Source organism: Acinonyx jubatus, chromosome A2 (genome assembly GCF_027475565.1).
Source record: "Acinonyx jubatus isolate Ajub_Pintada_27869175 chromosome A2, VMU_Ajub_asm_v1.0, whole genome shotgun sequence".
Lineage (NCBI taxonomy): Eukaryota > Metazoa > Chordata > Mammalia > Carnivora > Felidae > Acinonyx > Acinonyx jubatus.
In genome coordinates this window covers 158,283,356-158,305,389 of record NC_069383.1, presented here as the reverse complement: position 1 = coordinate 158,305,389, position 22,034 = coordinate 158,283,356, and the positions used below count along the sequence as shown (strand labels likewise).

At 53.9% G+C, this 22,034-nt stretch overlaps 1 protein-coding gene across 2 annotated transcripts in view; it reads right to left on the bottom strand.

Annotated features, from left to right (window-relative positions):
• OLFM2 (olfactomedin 2) overlaps positions 1–21,018 on the bottom strand; it is a 59,483-nt gene extending 38,465 nt beyond the window's left edge. The window contains exon 1 of one of the 2 annotated variants that reach the window (XM_027050230.2): positions 20,835–21,018. In XM_027050230.2, the coding sequence (XP_026906031.1) occupies positions 20,835–20,912 (78 nt within the window). In that variant the 5' untranslated portion in view covers positions 20,913–21,018. Of the gene's footprint in view, positions 1–4,602; positions 4,845–20,834 lie in introns of those variants that run through there. The other variant, XM_027050229.2, reaches the window with a different exon arrangement.
• Between the last annotated feature and the right edge of the window lie 1,016 nt (positions 21,019–22,034).

The window sequence follows — 22,034 nt, the reverse complement described above, 5'->3', positions numbered from 1 at the left end:
CATCTCCCCTTTCGCTCACTCTGCTTCAGCCACTGGTTTCCTCAGTTTCTCCAACATTTCAGGCATATGCCCACCCCAGGGCCTTTGCACTTGCTCTTCCCTCTACTTGTAACTCTCTTTCTTTGGATACAAGCCCTCTCGCAATATCTTCAGATCTTTGCTCAACTGCCACCCGCTCAGAAAGGTCACTCCATCTACAATAATCCCCAATCACACTCCACTCCCCCTATACTGCTCTATGCTTCTTCATAGTACGTGTATCACCATCTAAAATAAAGATTTTTCTATATACTTATTTATTTCTCCCTGTCCCTGCTCTAGAATGCCAGTGCCCTGAGGACAAGGATATCTGTCTGTTTTGTTCATTGTTATATCCCAGGCACCTAGAGTAGTGCCTAGCACATTGTACGTGCTCAGTAAGTATTTGTTAAATAAATGGGCGAATGAACCAATGGAGATACCCTCTAAGAATTCTTGTTACTTAGGATAAGAGGAGGGAAGGATGAGCAGGCTGGGGTACTATCTATGGCTGTTCACAAATATCTGCCTACTCCTCTCTGTTCTGGTCATGGTAGGACCACACTTCCCACCCTCTTTGAAGTTAGGCATGTCACCTGTGTTGACCAAGGAAATGTGAGCAAAAGTAACATTCCAGGGTAGAGCTTGAAGACCTTACGGGGGCTTGCTGCGCCTACCTTTTCCTGTTTCAATGATCATGTCGCCACAGAGCCTCCAACATCCCTGGTCCCTGAATGACTACTATGGACAAAGTTCTCCAGCCAACCATGGATACATAGTACCAGGGAGAAATACATCTATGTTGTATCAAACCACTGAGAACTGCATCTGCTTGTTACCACAGTGTAACTTGATCTGTCCTGACTGATACAAAGTATCTGGGGCCTTCCCCCACTCCCCACCCCCAGGGGGAAACTGTCAAGGAAAGACATGGACTCCCAGCTTTGGTTCTTCCCAGGAAGTCCTCAAAGAGCCTCTTGTGGATGGCTGCTTAGACCCTCCCCATTCCTCCCATGGGGAAAAGGGTCTTCCCCACACAGAACAACTCTTCTCGCCCCTTCCTTTTTCCAGCCCTTAAAGAGGGGTGAGTGGATGGGCAAGGACATAACACAGAAGATCCAGGTAACTGTCTTTGGGTGCTGTAATGACAGCAGCCACTGGCAAGGGGCTGACAGTTCTTAGTCTGGTTCTGGATTTACAACCCCCAGGTCAGAAGTCATTCCGCTGAAGGCTCCCATCCCACGGGGATGGCTTATGGCTGAGAGATGGCCAAAGGGACTAGTGGTGGCGGCGGCTTCCTCCCTGCATCCTTCCAGAAATGGCCTGGAACAGCACCCTTAGAATTCTTAAAAAGAATGCTAAGCTGCCTCTCCAGAACGAATCGGGGAGGGAGAGCCCGAGATGAGAATGGCCAGAGGGTCTGGGCTCACCCCCACCTCACCACTGAGGCCCTTTATTAAGTCAAAATCAGCATCCAATCTTCTGCCTTACGACTGGGGATTTCGCTACCTGGGTTCAGTTAAACCATGTTGGTGGTCTACACTTTTCTACAACTCCTTCTTATGGAGCATCTCAAATGTTCCCCTCAATCCTTAGGAGGGTGGATTCTTGATCTAGACACCTGACAAATATTTATTCTGTGCCTCCTACGTGCTTGGCTACAACGACAAGCAACTCCTCCTTACTGAACACCTACTATGCACCCAGCCATTTGTGTCCATTTGAAGGTGGAATCCACGAATCCTAATGAAGATGTGATTGTTGGTTCAGTCACTTGACAAATACTTATCGCAGGCCTACTACGCATCGGGCCTTAGGGTTCACTAATGATGTCGTCTGTGGGTCCTCATGGATCCTAGGGTCTAATGGGGACTCTAAGATTCTCCTTGACTAATGAGGATATTGAAGATTAGAGAGATTAAGTAATTTCCCCCAAGGGCATACTGGTAGTAAAGCCCAGGGCCAGAATTCGAACCCAGATGTGTTTGCCTTAGAGTCCTATCACCAACTGATTATCTACTATGTCAGCCACTGACCTGGGGCTTTTAGGCATAAACATGCTTGACATAGAGGAGGCCATCAACAGTTTTGCTGAATAAACAAAATGGATGGCAGGATGGCTATATAGAGGACAGATGAAGAGATGGTTGGATGACAGATAATGGACGGATAGAGGGATGAGTGGAACACGGATAGAGAGATGGAGGGATGGATGGGTGGACAGCCGGACTGTAGATCTGTCAATAGTCCTGTCAGGTAGGAATCATCATTCCCATTTTGTATCTGGGATACCGCAGCTCTGACTGGTGAAGTCACGGGCGCCCAGAGTCACGAGCAAGTCATAGAGCAAGAAGGCTGAGAGCGGATTCCAACCTTAGTCTACCAGACTCCCAGGATGCTTTCCAGAGTGCTCTCGGGTGACCGTGCCCTCCCCGGTCCTCCCCTAAGTCCCCTGGCATTTCACTCCACAGAGTGCTTGCGGCGAGGCTTAGTGAGACTGAGGGATGATGCGAGGGGATCGTGGAGGGAGGAAACACTACCTTTCAGCGGGTGATTTCATGGAAGCAGTGGATTGTGGTCCCATTAGCTATAGACGGGCCAGAATGGAGACCAGGTCTGTTTGGGTACACGTGTGCACACACACACACACACTTACAGAAAACACACGGTTCACACAGGAATCCACCCACAGGCATACAAGGCAGGCACGAACACCGTTCATAGGTACACGCTTCCACATATGTGCACACACTTCTAAAGACACACATGTCTACACTTACAGGTGCACAGACACATGCAATACACAAAATCGTAACTTAGAGACATAGTCTTCCACACTTACGCATACATTCCCCACACACCGGATGCTGCCCATGTTACACGCACACGTTCACACAGACTCATGTTCTCTGAGGGTGGAGGACGGGAATCTGGCTTCTGATTTCAATGAGACACCACCTCTCTTCCCCCTCAGAAGGCAAGAGCAAGAAAGCTGTCACAGACTCACGTGTCCAAAGTCGCATGGGCACACGCAACCCAGAGTCTGGGACACAGACTGCAGACACACACTTAGGCACATCCACACCCAGACGCACTCACTCAGGGACACACTCACACGCATTCTGGGACACACCTCCACACACACAGGAAGATCCACGTGGACCTTCACGCTGGCAAAGCTCATAAACTTCTTCCCTCAATTCGCACACAGCACTGTTCACACACCAAAACTCAGGCCTGGATAAGACGCTCCAGGACACACTCACATAATATCCCTCGATGTGAGACACACGCAGAAAGACACTTTCACACGCTGGCTTCAGTTCCGAGGATTTGGACTGAAAGCCCTCACCGGTGCCCAGCCGGGTGCCACTGCACCCTCCCCCCCCCCCCCAGGAGCCGGGCACAGCCTGGGCATAGGGCACGGCACCCCCATCTCCACTTGCCTTCAGCCCTTGGGAGCAAAGACTTTTCTTTTCCGCAAGGGGAAAGAAGGACGTGGTGTGGAGGCCACTGGGGGCTGAACGGGGGAGCTGGCGAAGTTAAGGAACCAGTGAGCAGGAGAGGGAGCTCCATGCATCCCAGTCCCACCTGCTGGGAGGGGTCTCGCAAACAGACTGAAGAGGGGAAGAGATGGGAGGGGAGGACCAAGTCTGGACGAGACTGAGGGAAGTTTGTAGTGGAGGCTGACCCCTCTCCCCAGGTCACCAGGAACACCGGGAGTGATCACGATGGAGTCCCCCTGCCACCCACCCCTCCCCAAAGCTCTGTGGCCAGGGAAGCTGGAGGATGAAGGGGATGAGGGAAAGGGCAGTCCCGTGCTTCTGGGGGCACTGTCAGCCTTCGCTCCGGCCCCCCCAAGTCTGAGACCCGTCTGCCTCCTGGAGAGTGCGGGTTCTGGGGATAAATATTCAGCACATGGTGAAGCAGGTAACCAGAAAGGAGATGCGGGGTGGGGGGGGGGGGTGCGGGGGAGAGAAAAAGAAAAAAACAGAGATAGATACAAAGTCAGAGACAGCGCAACAGAGACAGACACAGACAGGGAGAGACAGAGGAGGCAAACCAGAGGCAAAAGAATGGACGGAGAGAGACAGAAAAAGACAGAGAGGGAGACGGGACGACTCAGAGATGCACAGACAGGCAGAGATCCGGAAGGTGGAGACACCCGGAGAGCCCGCGGCTCCCGCATTCGGAGGCAAGGTCCCTCCCGGGCCCCCGGAACCTCCGCTCCCGCTCCGCCCCACTCAGCCGGACCGGGCTCGGTTCCGCAGCCCTCGCCGCCTCCGCCCCGGGCCGAGCGAGCCCGGTACACCGTTGGCGCTCGGACACTGCTCACTGCTAATGGGAAGCGGTCATAATAATAACAAGACTAAGCGGCGCGGAGGCGGCTGGGGGTCCCGGGGCTTCTCCGCGTCCCGCCCCCAGCCCCCCCGGGAGGGCGCCCCTGGCCGGGCGCGCAGGGAAGCTGGGGGTGGGGGGGGGGGCGGGGGCCCCCGGGGGCTGCGGCGGCGGCAGCGGCGGCGGCGGCGGCGGCGCGGGCACCACGCCCCCCCCGGGAGCGCCCCCCGCGCGGCGGCCACTCACGATTTTCTCGGAGGCGCCCGCGCGGGACACGGTGCCGTTGAGCCCCACGAGCGAGGGCAGCGTCTGCGACATCCAGTTGGTGACCATGGCCATGGTGCTCAGCACGGCCCCGATCTTGAGCAGCGGCACCGACATCGCGCCCCCGCCTCATGCCCCGCGGCCGCCCGCCGCGCGTCCCTTCTCCGGCCCGCCGTCTGGCGCTCCGTCCCTCGCCGCCCAGCCGCCCCGGAGGCGCGAGCGCGAGCTGGGGGGCCGGGGCCGGGGCCGGCCGGGGGGCTCGGGGACGCGGGCTGCGGCTCCGCGCGCCTGGCGGGCTCCGCTTATAAAGCGCCGGCTCGGCCACCCCCCCCCCCCCACCCCCTCCCGCGCCTCCGCGCCGGGCACTTCCAGCCGCCGTGACGTCACACGGCTCCTGCCCGGAGCCCGGCGGGGGCGGGGGGCGCCCAGACTTCCCCCCCCACCCCCCGCCCTCCCCAGGCCGCGCCGCCGCCCCGCCGGGACCGCCCCCGCCCCCCCTTCCCGCCCGGCAGCGGGAGGGGGCCCCCCGCGGCGGCGTTCCCCACCTGCCCCACCCCCACCGCCGCGGCATTCCCAGCCCCGCCCCCCAGCGGTGTTCCCGCCCCCCGCTGCCCCCCCCCCCCCCAGCCGCCCCCCGAGGCACTCCGGGGCCACCCTCGGCGCACCGCCCCTTTCCGAGCCCCTGGCCCCCACGCACCCCTCCGGGGCTCAGCGCGCGGCCCCACCAGCGGCCCCCCCCCCCCCCAGAGGCTGGCAGGGGGCCGGAGTCCCAAGTCCCCACCCTCCTACGGTGAGGACGCCGACCCCGGCTCGCTGGGACCCGGGAGTGCAGGCGTCGGGGGCCCCTGGGGGCGAGACTAGGGCGCGCCCGTGAACGGGCAGCCCAGGGTCTCCTCGCTCCAGGGGAAGGGGCTCCCCCGGTACCACTCTGGGGACCCCTCGGGGCTTTCGGGACCAGGGAAGCCCAGAGTGGCGGGTCCGGAGCCGGTAGACGCGAATGCCGGGATGGAGGTGCGGCAGTGGTGGCGGGGGTGGGGGTCACCCCGGCAGCGGGAGGATTTCCCCCCCCCCCCCCGCACCGAGGGGCGGCATCGTAACCCGGGGCACCGCTGAGAGCGAGGAGCCGGCCCCGTGCAGGCAAGTCCCCGGCGGGTCTCCGCTCGCAACTTGAACTCGGGTGGGGGCGGGGAACTGAGACTTCGCACCTGCCTCGCGGCCCCGGGGCTCGGGGGTGCGCCCCCTCCGCGGTGGGGGCGTGCAGAGCCGCCCCCACCCGCCCACGCACCAGCCCGCCGCGGGGGTGGCGAGGCGGCCGCGAGGAGCGCCCGGCGGGTTTTAATTTCCTCTGTTTTCCCTGCGCTCACGCCCCCTCCCGGCGTCCCCGCATCACCTCGCGCCGCCGCCCCGGCCGCCGCCACCGCCACCGCCGCCGTCGCCCGCAGCCCGCGGCCGCCGCCGTCTGGAGGCGGCGATGACTCAGGCCTTTCCCGGCCGTGGCCGCTCGCCGAGGGCTCGCCGAGGGACAAGCGCTGAGCAAGGGGGTAGGGGGCTTGAACTGCCCTTCTTTCTGAGCTTAACACGGAGAGGCCGGTGCTGACCCTCTGTGACCTCCAGCAAAGACCTCTCCGCCTCAGTTTCCTCACCTGCAATGTGGGTGGTGGTAAAGGGCTAGGGTGTCCTGAGAGTCAAGTGAAAGATTTATTGAACATCTACTATGTGCAAGGCACTGTGAACAACAGATAAAAAATGCCCGTCTTTGTGGAGCTGCTGAACTTTACATGGGGTGAGACTGACAAGAGATAGGAGAGGGGAAAGTAAAACATATAGGCTATGGGGAGGAAGGGGCATCCAGACCAAATAGGAGAGTAAACTTTAGCCAGGAGGGTTGGGGAGTGACACTTGGGCAGAGACTTGAAGAAGGTGAGGGAGGGAAGAGTGCCAGACAAGAACAGCAAGTGCAAAGGCCCCGGGGCAGGAACACAAGTACTCAAGGAACAGGCCAGTGTGGTTGGAGGAGAGCCAGCTGCAGGAAAGTGGGGTCCGGAGGGGGAAGACGGGCTTGTAAAGTACTTTGCAGGGTGTCTGGGACATGGTGTTTCATAAGCAGTCGCTGCCATTGTTATTATTTGCGACTGATGATAAGCTCTAAAAAATGAGATGTGTCCTTGCCTCCTTGTAACACAGCTCAACGCTGAACAAAGTGCTGAACGCTTTGCAAATGTGCTGGCTGAGCACCGGCTGCAACCTCCCTATTTGCAGGTGAGGAAACTGGGCTCAGAGAGGAGAGGGGACCAGCTCAAGGTGACCCAGCAGGTAAATAGGGGGCCCAGAGTTTGAGCCCAGGTCTGTCTGATTTCAGACTCCAAAACCACTGGGCTCCAAGGTCTCCCAGCTTAGAGGATTTGGAACCCACTGATACCCTCTCACTCTCTCACCATGGGTACTGTGGGAAACTACCCTAGCTCCTTCCTGTCAAGCTTCTCCAGGGAGTGGTCTACACTCCCATCTGCATCTGCTGCCTCCACTCCCTCACCTCCTACCTCCTGAATGTTTCCAAACTCCTTTCACTGAAGGCAGCGGCGGCCTTCCGATCTGCCAGTCCCACAGCCTCATTTAGTCTCACAGGTTAGTCTTCACGGATCATTCCCTCTTTCTTAAAAGTAGTTTCTCTTTTGATTTCGGAGACACTTTATTATTTCCTAGTTGTGCCCCCACCTCTCTGTCTCCTGCCTTCTCCCTAAATGTCTGCAACTCACGGGGTCTTGTCCTGGGTCCCCACTCCTCTCATTCTGTATACTGGGCCTGGATCATCACCCCCACTCGCAAAGTCTTGGTTCTATCTGGCATACTCCCACCTCAGGACCTTTGTACCTGCTGTGCCCTGCTTGCTATCTACTTTACCCAGAACGTTATTACCACAGATACGCATATAGCTGCCTCTTCACTTCATTTATATCTCTGCTTTATTATTCTGTGGGTCAGAGCCATGCCCTACCTTTCTCCAGAAAACTACATTTCCCAGGTTCCCTTGCACACTGGTTTCCTGTTAGGTTCATCCAAAGGGAGGCACTGAAAGGAGACTGGAGGGGAGGGAGGGGGGGAGAAGCCAAGGTATTTCTCCCCTCTCTTTCTGCTTGGGGTTGTGGTGTGTTCTTGCAGTGGCCACACCCCCTCCATGGTCCCACAGCCACACAAGAGCTCCTTCCTCACCACAACACCCATTTATCGGGTCCCTTACGCAGCCTTGTGCTGTGGCTTATTGCTGGATTCCCTGATCATCCCATCTTACACTTAACCAATTCCCTGTATTGAATTTCCTCTTTTGAAAACACCTAGAGTGCTTCGTTACCCTCACTGAACTCTGAGTGACACGGCCACTCTGAAAAGACTGTCCCTGGCCACCTCATTGATGATATGAGTCCACACCACTCTCTGTCCCTTACTCTGCTCTATTTTCTTGAACAGCATTGATCACCGTGGGACGTTACTTTTATTTGTTATGATCTGTCTTGTCCATAAGACTTTCAACTTCACAAGGGCACCTACGTGCCTGTATTTTTCACAACGAAATCCCAGGGCTTAGAATAGTGCTTGGCACGTGTATAGCAGGTGCTCAAAAAAATGTTGTTGACTGACTGACTAAATGAACCCATGGCTGAGGCTCCCAAAGGTATATCTACAGCCCAGCCCTCTAACTGGAGTTCAGACCCCTCTGCCCATCAGCTTCGTGGGCATTTCCATTTGTCTCTCACAGAACTAACAGCACATGACACCCACCAGCAAAAACTCAATCAGAAAGACAGGCAGTGCTGGTGACGATGTGGAGAAATGGGAACCTATTGCTAGTGGGAATATAAAATGTTACGACCACTTTGAGAAACGATTTAGCAGTTTCTTAACACATTAAACAGAAGCTTACCATAAGACCCAACAATTCCATCTGCCCGAGAGAAATAAGGGCATACGTCCATGGAAAGACTTGTATGTGAATATTCGTGCGAGTATCTTCCATCGTGAATGAAGCTATCCAAATGCCCATCAACTAGCGAATGGATTAAAAAATTGTGGTACGCCCATACAAGGGAATGTTATTCAGCAATAAAAAGGAACAAACTACAGATACACGCTACAGCGTGGATGAGCCTCAAAAATATTTTGCTGGGGCACCTGCGTGGCTCAGCCAGCTAAGCATCCAATCTTGATTTCAGTTCAGGTCATGATCTCACGGTTGTGAGAACGAGCTCCCTCCCTCCATGAGGCACTGTGCTGAGCGTGAAGCCTGCTTGAGATTCTCTCTCTCCCTCTGTCCCTCCCTGCTCATGAGTGCAAGCACTCTCTCTCTCTCTCTCTCTCTAAAAAAATTAATTAAAATAAATTAAAAAGAAAATATTGCTAAGTGAAAGAAACCAGATACAAAAAGCCATGTTTTCTATGGTTCCCTCTACACACACCGTCCAGAAAAGGCGAATCAACAGAGGCAGAAATTAGATTAGTGACTGTCTGGTACTGGGGGTGGGAGGGGGGATGGACTGCAAATGGGCATGAGGGATCTTTTTGGGGTGACGGAAATGTCCTAAAACTGGCTTGGGGTGACGTTTGCACAACTCCACACATTTACTAAAAAGTCGCTGAATTGCACACTGAAACAGGTAGATTTCATGGCATGTAAACTGTTAAGAGGGCATTCTTAAATTTCCCCTGCAAGCCCTCTCCCTGAGGTGCCCTACAGTTGTGCTGATGGCAGAATGAGTCCTTAAATTTTGTGCCCCAGTTTCCTTGCTTGCCTCACCCTGGTCCTGGCCCAAATACATCCACAGTTAGAAACTATTGAGGCGCCTGAGTGGCTCAGTTGGTTAAGCGTCCGACTTCGGCTCAGGTCATGATCTCACAGTTTGTGGGTTCAAGCCCTGCACCGGACCCCGTGCTGACAGCTCGGAGCCTGGAGCCTGCTTCGGATTCTCTGTCTCTGTCTCTCTCTGCCCCTCCCCCACTCACACTCTGTCTCTTTTTCCTTCAAAAACAAATAAACATTAAAAAAATTAAATAAATATTAAAACAACCCAAAAGTATAGTCTGTGCCCCCATTACCCTTCCTTCTCCTTCCCTGCTCCATCCAAACCAGCACCAATACCCCCTGATCTTGATGCAGAAATATCTCCAGAAAGTATCCCTTCTTCTCCATCATCATTCTCACTCTAAGCACTGTGTTGGAGAGTGCTACAGGTTGAATAGTTATGTCCCCCGCCCCAAAGTCCTATGTTGAAACCTAACGCCCAATGTGACGGTATTTGGAGAGGGGCCTTTGGGAGCTGATTAGGTCATGAGGTGGGGCCCCCATGAATGGATTGGTGTCCTTATAGAAGAGACTCGGAGAACTCTCTCTCCCTCCCACCGTGTAAGGACAGAACGAGAAGACATCAAATCTGCCAGCACTTTGGTCTTGAACTTCCAGCCTTCAGAACTGTGAGAAATAAATGTCTGTGGTTTATAGGACTCTCAGTCCATGGTATTCCATTAGAGCAAGTTGAGTGCACCAGGACCAGGAGCTACAGAAAGAAATGTTTTTTCCCTTCACCTAAAGATTCTCAGGAGGGGAAGAGTTCACAACGGTCAGAAACACTAACAGTAGTTGCTAAGGCTTGTTGAGTACTTATCGTGTACTAGGTATCATTTGCAGGAATTTACATGTAATAACTCACTTAGCCCTCAGACTATCACTGAGTAGAAGTAGACAGGATTACAAGACTAGATAGGATTATAATTCCCGTTTTTAAAATGAGGAAACAGAGGCACTGAGATGCTAAGATATTTCCCAAAGGCCCCCAGGATACTATACCAGACAGTCAAGCTCCAGAGTTTACATGGTGCACGGTCAACTGGGTCTATTCACAGGGGAAAGAATACATGCTGATCCCTACCTCACATCCTGTGCAAAACTCAATTCCGTATAGATTGTACATCTAAATGTGAAAGGTAAACACAAAATCTTTTAGAAGAAAATGTAGAAGAATATCTTCATTACTCTGAGGGTAGGCAAAGATTTCTAAAACAGGACACTAGCAAGCACTAACTTTAAAGGGGGGAAATATTATTTGAACTACATTAGAATTAAGAAATTCTGGGGCACCTGGGTGGCGTCCAATTCTTGATTTTGGCTTGAGTCATGATCCCAGGGTCATGGGATTGCCCCATATCTGGTTGGCATTGAACGTGGAGCCTGCTTGGGATTCTCTCCCTCTGTCCCTCCCCCACTCGCACGTTCTCTCCCTCTCTCTCTCTCTCTCTCTCTCTCTCTAAAATAAAATAACATTAAAAATTGAGAAAGCCCATTGATCAAAACTCCATTAAGAGAATGAAAAAACAAGCCACAGAGTAGGAGAAGATATTTGCAATCCTTATATACAACAGAAAACTCAATTTTTTTAAAGATTTTTTGAATCTTTATTCATTTTTGAAAGAGTGACAAGAGCATGAGTGGGGGAGGGGCAGAGAGGGGCAGAGAGAGAGGGACACCAGAATCCAAAGCAGGCTCCAGGCTCTGAGCTGTCAGCACAGAGCCCGACGTGGGGCTCAAACCCATGAACCATGAGATCAGGACCTGAGCTGAAACCAAGAGTCAGATGCTTAACCCACTGAGCCACCCAGGTGCCCCATTCTTCTAAAGAGTTTTTAAAGTAATCTGTACACCCAACATGGGCTCAAACCCACAACCCCAAGATCAAGAGTCACATGCTCTATTGACTGAGCCAGCCAGGCACCCCACTCATATCTTAATTTTAATTTATATAAGATATGGATAGATAGATACAGACACGGATACAAAATCTGGACACACACACACACATTCCTACAACTCAGCAATTCTTCTCCTCAGTGTATACAGTTGAGACTCATCGTTTGCAGATTCCATATTGGCAAACTCACCAACTCATGACAACTTATTTGTAACCCCCACATTGATACTCCTGGGGCTTTGGTGGTCATTCATGGACATGCCCACAGCGGCAAAAATGGAGTCAGCAACACACAGGTTCCCAAATGAAGTCCAATACGACCATACTCTGCCTTCTTGTTTTAGCTCTGTTTTAAAAAAAAAAAAAGTGTATATATTTATTTTTGAGAGAGAGAATGCACACAAGCAGGGAGGGGCAGAGAGAGAGAGAGGGAGAGAAAATCCCAAGCAGGTTCTGCACTCTGAGCGCAGAGCCTGATGCGGGGCCCAAACTCACGAACCGTGACCGGAGGCTCCCGTGACGGGAGCCTAAGTCAGACGTAATGAATCAACAATATATAAGAAACAAGGTGTGGGGCGCCTGGGTGGCTCAGTCAGTTGGGCGTCCCACTTCAGCTCAGGTCACGATCTCGCAGTCCGTGAGTTCGAGCCCCGCGTCGGGCTCTGGGCTGATGGCTCAGAGCCTGGAGCCTGCTTCGGATTCTGTGTCTCCCTCTCTCTCTGCCCCTCCCCCTTCATTCTCTGTCTCTTTCTGTCTTAAAAATAAATAAAAAACGTTGAAAAAAATTAAAAAAAAAGAAGGTGTTTTTTAAACAGAAACATACATAAAACTAGGCGGCATCTTGTTCGGTCAACAAAAGTGTGACCACAGGCTCAGAGACACCCAGCCCTGCAACGACTCAATGCGTCAATCAGTATTTACTAATACCCAATGGAAATGCGAATGAGCATTCACCAAAGACAGCGTCAGAATATTTATAGCCACACCTTTCCTGTCAGCCAGAAACTTCGCCAGCCCAAATGCCCAGAAACAGTACAACGAATCTATCATGGGAGGGTCACATAATAGAATGTCATCAAGTGATGAAAATAGGCATCGAAAACAAAACAGTAATATGTGGAATCTTACAAACATAATGTTAAGCAAAAGAAGCTGGGCCCCCAAAACTACATATTTCATGCCTTCAAGTTATAAAGCTGGCCGGGGCGCCTGGGTGGCTCAGTAGGTGAAGCGACCAGCTTCAGCTCACATCATGGTCTCATGGTTCGTGAGTTCGAGCCCCGCATCTGGACTCTGTGCTGTTAGCACGGAGCCTGCTTGGGATTCTCTGTCCCCTCTCACACTCGTGTGCGCGCTCTCTCTCTCTCGCTCTCTCTCTCGTTCTCTCTCTCTCAAAAATAAAATAACATTAAAAAAAAAAAAAGGTTATAAAGCTAGCCAAACCCGTGCAATTGTGAGAGATGTTAGCTTAGCAGTAACTCTTGGGGAACAGGTGGCAGCCAGAAGGAGCACGAAGGGACTTCTGGATACTTGAAAAGTTCTATTTCTTTACCTGGTGCCGGTTAGCACCATGTCGCTTGAAGACAGTTTATCAAGCTGCACCTTTGTGATTTGTGTATTGCTCTGTAGATAGGATTTCCGTCAAGAAGAAAATTTACTCAGGGGCGCCTGGGTGGCTCAGTCGGTTCAGCGTCTGACTCTTGGTTTTGGCTGAGGTCACGATCTTGCGGTTTCCTGAATTCGAGCCCCACATCAGGCTCAGTGCTGGCAGCGTGGAGCCTGCTTGGGATTCTCTCTCTCTCCCGCCCTCTCCCCCTCCCCCACTCACGCTGCCTCTGTCTCTCTCAAAATAAATAAACTTAAAAAAAAAAAAAGAAAAGAAAACGTACTCAAATATATGAATTCAGGTATCAAGTATGAAAACATAAGTTCCATCCCTGTTTGAGGTGCAGCAGGTAAACATAATAGAACGTTCCGGCAAAAGAGCAAATAACACAAACCAAGCAAAACTAAGCGTCCTTTGCAGTCAGCCACGTGCCCTCTGTCGAGGCCACCCTGGCCCCCACGGTACTCAGGCACCCTTGAGAAAGGCACGGATTCACGTCCACACATACACGGCTTTGCGTGCCTCAGAACACAAACGGTGTTCATCTTCTAGCCTGTGCCAGCCTTCAGCGTTGGGTCCGGTGACAAGTGTTTGGAAATGGTGTTGAAACATGTCTCCCCTTCTCCTTGGAAGACTCAGAGCCCCACACCCTTCCCGTCATCTCTGCTTTCCCGCCTGGCTCAGAATTCTCCAGGAGGTGGCTGGGAAGGAGACGTCTGTCCCTGTCAAGGACCTCAGACCCCAGACAGCGAGAGGCACAACATTCCCCAAGTGTTGGTTCCGCTCGGCCTCCGGCTGCCACCAGTGGGCTTCAGGCCCTGTCGGCTCCTGAGGTGATCCTGCCTTCATGCCTTTACTCTCCCGCTCCAGTGTCTTCCGCGTTATAGCCACAGGCTCTGGCCCTCACACAAATCCAGCCCCGTCTCATTCCTGGCTTTAAAACCTCTTACTGAACCAAAAGAAAAACAAACAACCTGGTTTCAAAAATGGGCAAAGGAGGGGTCCCTGGGTGACTCAGTCGGTGGAGCAGTTGAGCATCCGACTTCGGCTCGGGTCATGATCTCAAAGTTCCTGAGTTCGATCCCGGCATCGGGCTCTCTGCTCTCAGCCCAGAGCCTGCTTCAGACCCTCTGTCTCCCTCTCTCTTTCTCTGCCCCACCCCTGCTCTCTCTCCCAAGTATAAAAAAAAGTTTTTAATAAAAAATGGACAAATGGAAGCTATACAAACAAAAATAAACACGTAAGAAAAAGCCCAACATCACTAACTCTTAAAAAAAAATTTTTTTAATGTTCATTTTATATTTGAGAGGTAGAGACAGATCGTGAGCAGGGGAGGGACGGAGAGAGAGAAAGGGAGACACAGAATCCGAAGCAGGCTCCAGGCTCTGAGCTGTCAGCACAGAGCCCGACGCGGGGCTCGAACCCACGAACCATGGGATCATGACCTGAGCCGAAGATGGACCGTCAACCAACTGAGCCACCCAGGCGCCCCACTAACTCTTCACGAAATGGAAATCAAAGCCAAAATGAGAGGTCACATCACAGCCCATCAGGATGGGCTGAAGTCAAAAAGTCAAGTGGGGACAACAACGCTGGCAAGGAAGTGGACAGACCGGAACCCTCGTGCACTGTTGGTGGGTATTTAAAATGGCGCAGCCGCTGTGGGACACTTTTCGCCCCTCAGAAAAGTAAACATGTTATTATCATATGAGCCAGCAATCCCACCTCTGGGTACACACCCGAGAGTTAGAAGCAAGGTCTCGAAGAAATATTTGCACCCGACGTCACAGCAGCACTATGCACAACAGCAATCCAAATGTCTATCGAAGCACAATCGGAAAGACCAAATGTGATAGATGCATGCAGTGGAACAGCATTCAGCCTTAGAAAAGGAGGGAGGTCTGACACGAGGAAAGAAGCCATTCACATAAAGACAAATATCTCCTGGTTCCACTTACATGAAGTACCTAGAGTCATCCAATTCATAGAGACGGGAAGCAGAAGGGGGTTCACAGGGGCTGGGGGAGAGGGGAATGAGGAGTTGTTTAAGATGGAGAATTTCAGTCTTGCGACATGAAAAGAGTTCTGGAGACAGATGGTGGGGACGGTCGCACAACCATGTGAGCGGACCTAACACTAGGGGACTGCACATTTAAAAATGGCGGAGGGGCGCCTGGGTGGCTCAGTCGCTCAGGCATCCATCCGGCTCTTGATTTTTGGCTTGAGTCATGGATCGTGGGTTCATGAAATCGAGGCCCACAGCAGGCCTTGCACTGACAGCGTGGAGCCTGCTTGGGATTCGTTCTCTCCCTCTCTCTCTGCCCCTTCCCCACTCATGCTCTCTCTCTCTCTCAAAATAAATAAGCTAAAAAAAATTTTTTTAAGTAACATAAAAATGGCTCAGACAGTAAATTTTATGTTCTGTGTATTTTGCCATAATTAAAAAAAAAAACGAAAGACACACACACACACACACACACACACACACACACACACACACTTCCTTAATCCGAAAACTACCCCACAATGGGCTGTGTCACACCCTTCCACATGCCCAGTGGCTCGCCTGGTGTCTTTCACACAGGAATTAATATAGAAATTAGGAAGAGAAAGAATCAGGTTTATCATGTATTTTTCTTGGGAACAACCAGAACTTTTTCAGGGCCCAAAAGGCGAGGGGCTATTTGCCATTTCTTTCAATGGCTTCAACTGTCTTTGCCTTTTGGTTTCTTTCTTCTCACGCTGTGACTCCCTGTCTCCTCGTCTGCTAAGCAGGGCTTCGATGCGAGCTGGCCGGGGTTGCTAGAACTATGTGTAAAGTAGGAGTCAACAGGCACCGAGAGCCTCCGGGGGCTCCCAGAAGCAACACAAATAAGCTTCTGCACACAGACTCCATGGAATCTGTTCTCACTCGTCTCTGTTCTTCCTGGCTTCTCGTTGGTTTGCAGCTGAGCTGTGGATGGATGAACTTGTGCGATACGCCAGCCTCCCACTCAGCACAAAGACATATCCGTGTTCTCGGACAAGAGTTCCCGAAACACGGGAACGAGTTCTCCTGCTCCTGTCATAACTCCCTTCTCCCCAGCACAGCTAGACTCAGCTTCAGAGAAGCTAAATCTTCCACATCCCACCCCGTGAGAGCTCAAACCATCATCCAGACCTTGGTGTCCAGTGGGAGGCTCAAAATACAGAAGACTCCAAATGAACGCTTTCTAAACGAACACGTGAGTGCACGAATACGTGAAAACAGCAAGTGACTGCCTCCAAGGCCCTGACACTGAATTGCAGGGACACAAAGCCACGGCCCACACCTGATGCCAGGCTCGTGAGAAATCCATACACGTGCACATGGTCAGCCCATATGAAAAGAGTCACTGTGAACACATACCCACGGATGTGATTATGGCACACGCATGTCCCTATGCCCAGCTTGGTCAATGCCAAGGACGTGGTTCTGAAACAGACACACACACACCAGATGAACTCCTACGGAGCCAGGGGCAGAGTGAGGCAAGTGAGATGTGAGTCCTTCAAGTGCAGGGTTAGTTCCCACGTTTATTTACAACTTTGACATTTTTGTATCACAGATTTTTTTTTTACATCAATTTTGATTTTCTTAAGATATTATTTATCTTGGTTTCTGACTTCTTGGGGGGCACCCCCTACAGTTCTGCACCTAAGACTAGTGCCTCAGTTGCACTGACACCTCAGTTGGCCAGGGCAGTTACACACACCGGGACATCTGCCTGCACACCTTCACCATGGCCACGGGGACACAGAATCTCTGCACAAACCTCATTTCACCACTAGGTGGCAGCCCGGCTCTTTCATCTTGGGCCCAGGCTTGACCCCACTCTTCCCTAGGAAGAAAATGTCCAATTCACTTACTTTCTGAGAGTCCTCAAGACCTCCTTTTGCTGCCTTCTACCTGGGACATTTACATTTTCTAGTATATGTGCTGCCTAAGCGAGCACCGGACATTTCCATTTGCTAAAGGAGCCCTGGAGAAGAGCGTGTTAACCCCAAACAGTGGTGCCCTATAATGGTGGAATTTGAGGCACAGATAAAGAAGATGGGTTTTCCTGATGCCTCCGATCCAAGAGCAGTGGTTGACTTGAAACGGGTACAGGATGGCCCGAGGGGATAGTTGTTCCCTCACCCCTCCTTTGGTACAAGAGTCCCACTGTTTCCGAAAGAAAGAGATCCTGTGGGAGAAGGAGGGACATTCATCCATCCAGTCACTCAAGTTTCTACTTTAACAGATATTTGTTGAGCACCTACTGTGTGCCAGGCTCTGTTGTAGGCACTGGAGATGCAACAAAGCCCACTGGCCCCTGATGAGCTGCCGCTCGAGGGGGAGACAGACAATGAGTGGAGAGGTAGTGACAGGCTATGAAGAAAAAGAGGAGTAACAGCTCAGAGAGGGGCCACGGGAAGGTCATTTTAGATGGTTGGTCAGGGTGGGCCTCTCGGAGGAGGTGTCATTTAAACAGAAGGAGAGGGAGGGAACGGCGTCCCAGGCAGAGGAAATGGCAAGTGCGAAGGCCCTGAGGTCTGCAGTACAAACTGAACTACTCCCCACCTCCCATCCTATGGGGACCCCCGGGAAGAAATGACTTCAAACCCAGACAGTGGCCAAGAATATAGCTAGATCTTAGGGAGGACTTCCCAGGTGTTAGGAAGTGGGCCTCTTTCTCACAGAGAAACCTATCTGGTAGTCTCCAGAGCATTCACAGGCTGGACCCAGAACACGTGAACAGACCCTGGATGGATGGATGGATGGCTCCTCTGACAGGGGCCATTCTCCTGTTCTCACAGGCAAATCTTAACTCCTGTCTACCGCCCACAAGTTCCCACTTGGTCTGCCCCCTCCTGGCTTCCCTGGCCTCATCACCACCACCACCACCTCCCCCTGCCCCTTCCCCTCCACTCACTCCTCTCCAGACACACCAGCCTCCTTGCTGCTCCTCAAACATCCCAGGGTGTTCTCCCATCAGGGCCTTCATACTTGCTGTTCCGTCTGCCTTGAATGCTGTTCCCCTGGGCACTCAGAAGGCATCCTCTCTCACCTCCCTCAGGGGTCACCTCAAGTACCGCCTCCTTAGAGACACTATCTTGGACCACACCTGCTCAGATAGCCACCCACACCATCACTCTTTCATCCCCTTCATCCGATGCATTATTCTTCATGCCAGTTGCATTTTCCATATTCATTTTATTGTTGACGCTGTATTATATATTTGTTCATGGACACATGAAGGATTTCTAGCCTGGATTCATGGAGCCCAGGGCCCATCAGGGACTGAGAAGGGGGCTATGGGGAGAAATGGTGGGGGAGGTGGAGAGGGGACAGAGCATTCATTCTTCAGGGCCCTTCCTTCTCTGGGGCGCCAGGCTGGGTGGGCAGCGAGGGGCAGAGACCAGTATATGACTTTGTAGTGCCCATGGTGGCCGCCTGGAGGCACTGCAACCAGCTGCAGGACCCCCCCCCCCCCCCCCCCCCCGCCCCAACCGATAACCTCAGTCTAGCTCCGCTCCACCCACTGTTTAGCCCCGCCTTCCTAACCCAGTCTGGTCCCGCCCCCACGCAGCCCCCTTTGGCCCCGCCTCCAAGAATCCCCATGTTAGTTCCTCCCCATTCTGGGGTCTGTAAACTTAACCCCCCCCCCCCCCCCCCCCCCCCCCCGCCCCAGCACCTTTCACTGCACTCTCCTGCGCCCTTAGCCGACCTTGGCGACAGGTCAAGAAATCTAAAGTTCCCCAGGGGCTAGCAGGGGTGCGGGAGAATCCCGAGGTGGTGGTTCCCCAGGATCCTTCTTGGAAGCCAAATTCACCTTCACTCCTGGTGTATTTTTAACCAGCATTCTCTCACCCTTATGCCTCTTTTGGTCTCTCTCTACTTCTCTCTGGCTGACATATCAATTATCTACCGTGTGCGACTGAAGCCAGGCACTGAGCACGCTTCCGTACCCAGCCAGGATGTGGGTCCCTGGGACCCCACAACCTCTCCTAGTTGTCTGAAGATCCTATTTAGAGTCCGGCCTCCACCCCTCACAACGCCCCCTGGGGTGGGGATAAGGGTCTGAGTCCCTTCTTCTCTTGACCAGGAAAGAGAAGGTACAGCACTATTTTTCCTCGGAGCTTCTACCTAAAAAAAAACTCTTCTAGTTTCGACATAGCCGCTGTCTACACCCATGGAGTGAATTATTTAACAAGAAGGTAAATGTGTGGGCTCAGGAACCGGACTGCCTTGGCTCAATCCTGGCTCTGCCACTCCTAGCTATCTGAGCTCGACATAATGACTTCACTCTTCTGTGCCTCAGTTTCCCCATCTGTAAAACGAAGGCAGTACTAACGTGCTCTAGGAGGTGCCAGGAGGGTTCAACGCCTTCGCTCCGGTTGTGTGCTTGAAACAGCGCCCGGCACATAATAAACACTCAATAAACGTTAGCTGTATTATCATTGTTATTTTAGACTCTGGCTTCCCTCTGAGCTCCTACAGATCTGAGAACCTGAGGGGCTCCCACCTCCAAGATGGAGGAGGAACGAGGTTTCCCGATAGCCGAAGAAAACCGGGACACCCCCCCCCCCACATTTTGCAAGGCCCCTCAAGCCTGCCGGAGAGATGGGGGTACTATGGAGAGGAAGGCTTGCTTCTTTCTGTGAAAGCATGAATGGAGTGCACAAGGCACCAGCGCGCGCGCACACGCACACACGCATGGATGCACACGTTTGCACACGCAGCCCCTGCTCTTCACTCCCCTTTAAAAAATTTAATGTTTTTTTTTTATTTTTGAGAGACAGAGCACGAGCGGGGGAGGGGCAGAGAGAGAGGGAGACACAGAATCCGAAGCAGGTTCCAGGCTCCGAGCCGTCAGCGCAGAGCCCGACGCGGGGCTCGAACTCACCAACTGCGAGATCATCACCTGAGCCGAAGCCGGACGCTCAACCGACCGAACCCCCCAGGCGCCCCTTCGCTCCCCTTTTACAGTGATTCACTCAAAGGCGCAGAATAGCACACGGTCACCCCAGACTCTTCCACGGCCACACACCTGCTCACGCACATTTTGTACGACCCCCAGGCAGATGGACGGAATCGTGGGGACACACACAGACCTTCACACACAGCTCAGTTGCCCAAATACCGCCGGGATGAACACAGTCCTCGCTCGCTCCCATACACCAGTCACACGGACACACAACTCCAGGTGACAGGCTCCCAAGCCTCCCACGGTCACATCAACCCTCCGGCCACAGCCTCCCGCTGTCACACACAGACCCCCCGTCACGTACAAACACCCTCTCCCATCACACCCCCAACTCGCGCACAGCCCAACCCACAAACTCTCAGTCACACCCAGCCGTGACACAGACACACACGTTTACCCAGCAGCCCCCCCCAACACCTCACACACGTTCCCGTCAGTCACTCACACGTGAGTCCCGCCCCCTTCCCCACACTGGGGGTTCAGGTGAGGAGTGGGGGGGGGGGGCGGCTGCAGAATTCGGGCACCTCCTGCCGTAACGGGGGAAGCGTGGGGTAAGCACCACCCCAAGGCCCCCTGAAGTCGCCCTTGCAACCCCACTCAGCCCCAGTGAGATGGCGGGTGTGGGCTCCGGGGCAATGAGAGGTTGAGAGCCCTGAAGATGGGGTCACACTGTTCCCCAAGGCATCTCAGCCTGAGGCTGGATGTGAAGCCCCTCTTCCCCCCCAAGCCGGGGCGCACGTCCAGCCCCTCCCCCGCTGCGACCCCCGCCCCTCTCAGCCCCGGGGGGGCTTATGGAGCCCCCAAATCGCGTTTCTGCCGGGACCCGCTCGGACCCTCTCCCCTCCTGGAGCCCCTCGCGCCTGCACCTGCCCGCCAGGCCCCTACCTGTCCGGCGAGGCCTGAGCACAGCAACAGCAGCAGCAGCGGCGGCGGCGGCGGCGGCGGGACCGTGAGCGGCCACATGACGCGCCCCCGGCCCGGCGTCCCGTCCCCCCGCCCGCCCTAGCGGCGCCTGGGCGCGGGGACCGCCACCTCGCACGACCCCGCCCGCCCGGCCGGGGCGACCCTCGCCGCCGCCTCCCCCGCCTCGCCGGCGGCCGGGATTCCGCCCCACCCCCGCCCCCCCCTCGCGCGCTCCGAGTCTTTGTTGCGGGCTCCGCCCCCCGCCCCGCCCCCAGCTCGTCTGCGGGCGCGGACCCAGCGTGGGTCTGGGGGCGGGGAAGGGGGAGGAGCTGGCACTGGGGAGGAGAGCTGGGGACCAGGCCCCGCAGTCCCCTAGGCCCGATGGGGGAGGGTCACGGGGATGGGGGAGGGGGCTCCGTCACGTGTTTGTAAATTTCACCCTCCCAGGACATTTCCCACGTTGAAAATAGGGGTGGGATGGGGGTCAAGGGGCGGGGGGAGTAAGAGGAAGGCCTGGCAACCAAGAAGACAACGTGAGAGGCCCCCTCCTTAAAGAACTCAAGAATCAACAGAGAAACTGAGGCAGAGCCTGTGAAATGGGACGTCGAGGGACGGGGGTCACTGCCGGGACAAGGGAGGTGGAACGGAGAGGGGAGGAGGAGTGAGAGACAAAAACAGGGGGACCGTTAGACCGGCGGTCGCTGGGCACGGCCAAGGGGGGGGGGGCTGGCCCCCAAAGCGGGGTACCTTGTTTTCACTCTCCCCCTCCCACCCATTTTCCAGGCCCCTCTTCGTCAAAGTCCCCCTCCCCCGCCACACCTGAGAGTTTGTCACCCCCTTTCCATGGCCCAAGATGGGAGACCACATCCCCAGATCCCCAGAGGATCAAAATATTCACGCGCCTCCAACGAGAAGCCATTTGCATATGAAGGGCGTCCTGGTCCAGGCTCCAGCCTTTCTCTGCCTCTCCCCCCTCTTCTCCACAGTCACAGTCGCAATCGCAATCGTCTTCCTTCCCTTCCTTGTCAGAGGCTTTTTTGGTGGGGGTGGGGGGGGGGTTGGGGAGCAAGCCCGTCAGGTTACAGAGGAATCAGCTATAACAGAGGGGTGGGGAGGCCTGGCACTTCTCTGACCCTAGCGTATGCCAGGCAGATAACACGCTATGGGTGCTTTTGTCAAAGC